This window comes from Gossypium hirsutum, chromosome D01 (assembly GCF_007990345.1).
Source record: "Gossypium hirsutum isolate 1008001.06 chromosome D01, Gossypium_hirsutum_v2.1, whole genome shotgun sequence".
NCBI classification, from domain to species: Eukaryota; Viridiplantae; Streptophyta; class Magnoliopsida; order Malvales; family Malvaceae; genus Gossypium; species Gossypium hirsutum.
This window is the reverse complement of record NC_053437.1, coordinates 55,185,168-55,190,203: the sequence shown is the minus strand read 5'-3', so window position 1 is coordinate 55,190,203 and position 5,036 is coordinate 55,185,168. Positions and strand designations below refer to the sequence as shown.

General features: G+C 37.7%; 1 protein-coding gene across 1 annotated transcript; it reads left to right on the top strand.

Moving 5' to 3' along the window:
- The first annotated feature begins 771 nt into the window (after nucleotides 1-771).
- Nucleotides 772-4,717, top strand: LOC107921016 (beta-galactosidase 13). Its single transcript, XM_016850867.2, has 14 exons — nucleotides 772-1,125; nucleotides 1,216-1,424; nucleotides 1,507-1,573; nucleotides 1,662-1,898; nucleotides 1,991-2,085; nucleotides 2,193-2,298; nucleotides 2,394-2,478; nucleotides 2,559-2,677; nucleotides 2,779-2,946; nucleotides 3,034-3,209; nucleotides 3,294-3,513; nucleotides 3,602-3,709; nucleotides 3,805-4,052; nucleotides 4,136-4,717. Exons 1-14 carry the CDS (start codon nucleotides 892-894, stop codon nucleotides 4,593-4,595), a joined length of 2,532 nt encoding a protein of 843 aa, XP_016706356.2. The 5' UTR covers nucleotides 772-891; the 3' UTR covers nucleotides 4,596-4,717.
- The last annotated feature ends 319 nt before the right edge of the window (nucleotides 4,718-5,036 follow it).

The following is a 5,036-nucleotide window of genomic DNA, read 5'->3' as shown; positions in this document are numbered from 1 at the left end:
CAATATGAAAATACAAATAAACAATTTATAAAACACATAATGACAATTATTTAAATACTAGCATCAATAATCAATGACCAATGAATTTAAAACAAAGAGTATAAAATAAAATAAAAATATAAGGCAAAATAAAATGTAAACAAATTTAAAAAGAAGGAATTTGAAAATGAATAATAAGAGAAAAAAATTTGAAATCAACAATATACAAATCAATAAATAAATTATATATATAAAAATAGGTAATATATGTATAAGTTTAAAATAAATAATATATAAAAAATAAAAATAGGTAATATATAAAGTAATAATATATAAATGAGTTTAAAAATAAATATTGTGTAATAAGGAATTTAGAACAAGTTGCATGAAAAAAAAAGGAAAAGAAACATGGCATATGAGATTTTTAATTTTTGAAAGTTGCATGACACAAATCTTAAATATAAATATAATAATACAAATATTTATGAGATTATATTAATAGATATTATAATAACATATGAGATTATAATCATCATTATAAAAAATATTAATTTAACAAACATTTCACCACAAGATAAATCATCTTTTTAAATTTTTAACTAAAGAAAGAGTGATTGAGTTGAGTTGAAAATCGGAACAGATTAGATAATGTGTGACAGCCAAAATTCAATTTCTTCCGAAGATAGCAAATTTTCTCAACAAAAAATAGTAAAACCAGCAAACATTCGATGGTTAAAAATAGTAATCCCAACACTATAAATAATTGACTTTATGCTACGTTGTTCTTCGAGCTTCTCCTCTTTGCCAAGCTAAAGAGGCTCCCCGTAAAAGTGAGGCTCCTTTCCTTACTTATAGTAGCAACGCCGCTCCAACCCCAAAGAATAAAAGGTTCTTCTACTGGTATATATAACAATGGTAGAACCTCGGCGTTTACTCGTGATATTCTTTTTGTCGACATTGTTGATTGCTTATAGCAATGCAAATGTCGAAGAGATTCAGAAGGGTACCGAGGAAGGGGACGAAGAAGGTAAGGTAGGAGGTCAGAAGGCTCAGGGCGTGACATATGACGCAAGGTCCTTGATCATCAATGGCAAACGAGAGCTTCTCTTTTCGGGAGCTATCCATTACCCACGTAGCACCCCAGATGTATGCATCTTTTGCTTTTCTCTCTGTATAATATAGTTTGGTTGATGGATGGATGGATTTAGATTATTTACAACTACTGGGATTTTGCAGATGTGGCCGGACCTGATTAAAAAAGCTAAGCAGGGAGGCATCAATACGATTGAAACGTATGTTTTCTGGAATGGACACGAACCAGTTGAGGGACAGTACAACTTTGAAGGAGAATTTGACTTGGTGAAGTTCATCAAGTTGATTCATGAGCATAAGTTGTATGCAGTCGTTAGGGTCGGCCCTTTTATCCAAGCTGAATGGAATCACGGGTAACCATTTAAACTTTCCCAAATTCTTCTTTAAAATTTATACGAGTCCTCCATATTGACTTTTTCGCACTGAAACTATCAGAGGATTACCATATTGGTTAAGAGAGGTCCCCGGCATCATTTTCCGATCCGATAATGAACCTTTCAAGGTAATGTTCTGAGGGATAAATACATCAAAGTTATACACAAAATATGATGCAAGGCTTCAAATCTGAACCAAACTTTTAACTTGTGTAGAAACACATGAAAAGGTTTGTGACCATGATTGTTGACAAACTGAAGCAAGAGAAGTTGTTTGCTCCACAAGGAGGACCTATTATTTTAGCACAGATCGAGAATGAATACAACACTATTCAACGAGCATTCAGGGAAAAAGGGGATAGTTATGTTCAATGGGCTGGAAAACTGGCCCTTAGCTTGAATGCCAATGTCCCATGGATCATGTGCAAGCAGAGGGACGCCCCAGATCCCGTTGTAAGTTTTTAATTGATAAAAAAAAAATGAGATGGAAAACGTGTTTATTATGGCATAACAAAGTGAGAAATGTAATATACTTGGTTCTTCAGATCAATACATGCAATGGAAGGCACTGTGGAGATACTTTCTATGGTCCAAATAAGCGCAACAAGCCGGCATTGTGGACTGAGAACTGGACTGCACGGTAAGTAGTGGTGCAGTTTATATGAAGATGTTAAAGAAGATTCGAATATGTTGGTGTATATATAGGCTAATTTTGTGGCTGTTTCAATGGGTTTTTTAACGATTCAGGTATAGAGTATTCGGTGATCCACCATCCCAAAGGTCAGCTGAAGATTTGGCGTACTCAGTTGCTCGATTCTTCTCCAAAAATGGAAGCATGGTCAACTACTATATGGTATAGGAAGATAATTGGCTGTCTTCTCTGAGTTCATTTCTTAGCTAAATGACACTCTTTTTAGACAAACCTCACTGTTCTTTTTGTGTCTGCAGTACTATGGTGGCACCAATTTTGGCAGGACAAGTGCCTCATTTACAACAACTCGTTACTATGACGAAGCCCCTCTTGATGAATTTGGTAGGATTAAGAACATGTTATCTGATGATCTATGGATTGAAGTTGTGTATGCAGCTAACTTTCACATTTTAATGCTTTAGGTCTTCAAAGGGAACCAAAGTGGGGTCATCTTAAGGACGTCCACAGGGCCTTGAGTTTGTGCAAAAGGGCTCTATTTTGGGGGGTTCCTACTACTCTAAAGTTGGGTCCAGATCAACAGGTAAGCAATGCAACTATATGGAGTAATCGAATTGGATATTTGGGTAAATAGATATTGGTTAGTCTACTAGGGAATTAAGTTAATGTATCGCGATATTGCAGGCTATAGTCTGGCAACAACCTGGAACTTCAGCCTGTGCGGCTTTCTTGGCCAACAATAACACTCGTCTGGCACAACATGTGAATTTCAGGGGCCAGGACATTCGCCTGCCGGCTCGTTCCATTAGCGTCCTCCCTGATTGCAAGACCGTGGTTTTCAACACTCAACTGGTATCTCCAATTCTACAAGCTCACATAAGCTGCCCCATTGTGTTTTACAACCTGTGAATTAACTTACCATTGATTTTTTTAACTCAGGTCACAACTCAACATAACTCAAGAAACTTTGTAAGATCAGAAATTGCAAACAAGAATTTTAACTGGGAGATGTACAGGGAAGTCCCTCCTGTCGGACTTGGATTTAAGTTTGACGTGCCAAGGGAGCTTTTTCATTTGACCAAAGATACAACCGACTATGCTTGGTACACAACTAGGTGAGTTGAAACTTAAAAATGAACACCTTGATTTTCACCTGTTACACATAGAAAGGATATTGAACTATGAGTTTCTGCCTGCAGCCTTAAGTTGGGTCGACGTGATTTACCAATGAAGAAAAATGTCAGCCCAGTTTTACGGGTTGCAAGTCTTGGCCATGGAATCCATGCCTATGTAAATGGTGAATACGCCGGTTCTGCACATGGGAGCAAAATTGAGAAGAGCTTTGTTTTCCAGAGAGCTGTAAGCTTGAAGGAAGGGGAAAACCATATTGCTCTCTTAGGCTACTTAGTGGGACTCCCCGTAAGGCTTCTGCAACTTACAGCACTTTGTTACGCTTAAAATGAAATTTATAAAATCAATTAACATGTGATTTTGTTTGCTAATCCAGGATAGCGGAGCCTACATGGAGAAAAGGTTTGCTGGGCCTCGTTCTATCACCATCCTTGGTTTGAACACTGGAACACTCGACATATCACAAAATGGTTGGGGCCATCAGGTACCCACTGGACTTGTCACTTTCTATAATAAATCTCAAGTAATAGTTTAGTGGTGGAGATGGCTTCTTAAACGTAATTTGGAATCCCCTTTCAGGTTGGAATTGATGGAGAAAAGAAGAAATTGTTTACTGAAGAAGGCTCAAAGTCTGTTCAGTGGACAAAGCCTGACCAAGGAGGACCATTAACATGGTACAAGGGATATTTTGATGCACCAGAAGGGGACAACCCAGTTGCCATTGTTATGACTGGTATGGGGAAGGGTATGGTTTGGATCAATGGTAGAAGCATTGGCCGATATTGGAACAATTACCTTAGTCCTCTTAAGAAGCCAACACAATCCGAGTATGTACACTATAAACGCTGAAACAGTCTTTTAACCGATATAAATTGTAAACTAGAAAGAAGCTAAAATTCATGTAATGCAGGTACCACATCCCACGGGCATACTTGAAGCCAAAGAACCTGATTGTCCTCCTTGAGGAAGAAGAAGGCAATCCTAAAGATGTCCATATAGTAACAGTGAACAGGGATACAATCTGCAGTGCTGTGAGTGAAATTCACCCACCATCCCCGAGATTGTTCGACACCAAAAATGGTAGTCTCCAACCCAAAGTGAATGATTTGAAACCAAGGGCTGAATTAATATGTCCAGGCAAGAAGCAAATCGTGGCAGTGGAGTTTGCCAGCTATGGTGATCCATTTGGCGCTTGCGGAGCCTACTTTATTGGAAATTGTACAGCGCCAGAATCCAAGCAAGTTGTCGAGAAGTATTGCTTGGGGAAGCCCAGCTGCCAAATCCCACTAGATAGCATTCATTTCAGTGACCAAAATGACGCATGTACCCATCTCAGGAAGACTTTGGCCGTCCAAGTCAAATGTGCCTAAACAAATGCGTGCTTCGACACAGCTTGGATTAAGCTTCACATTTTATTTTTTTAATTGCGCTAAGACAGTGCATGGAGGAGTGCTTGAACTATTTATTTTTTCAAATGAAGGATTTTAATCAATATTGGTTACTGATTTTTAGTATGTAAACGTGTTAGGTGCTGACCCGAACGCCCCTAATCAACCGTAAAGCTAAAAGATGTTCGCGTACCATTTCTGAACGAGATTAGTTGGATTATTCCCTGGATTAGAAACTGAGCATATCGGGTAGTTTATGGGATTAATCTTGTCAATTAAAAACATAAATTTCTAGATCTAGAATTTATGGGAATTTTAAATATTTTAAAGTTATTTGTTCAAATTTTTAATGGATCTTTAAATTGTTTTTAAATTAGCCCCGAATCTGGCCACCATGGGTGGTGGTACGTGCGCCTATGTGCA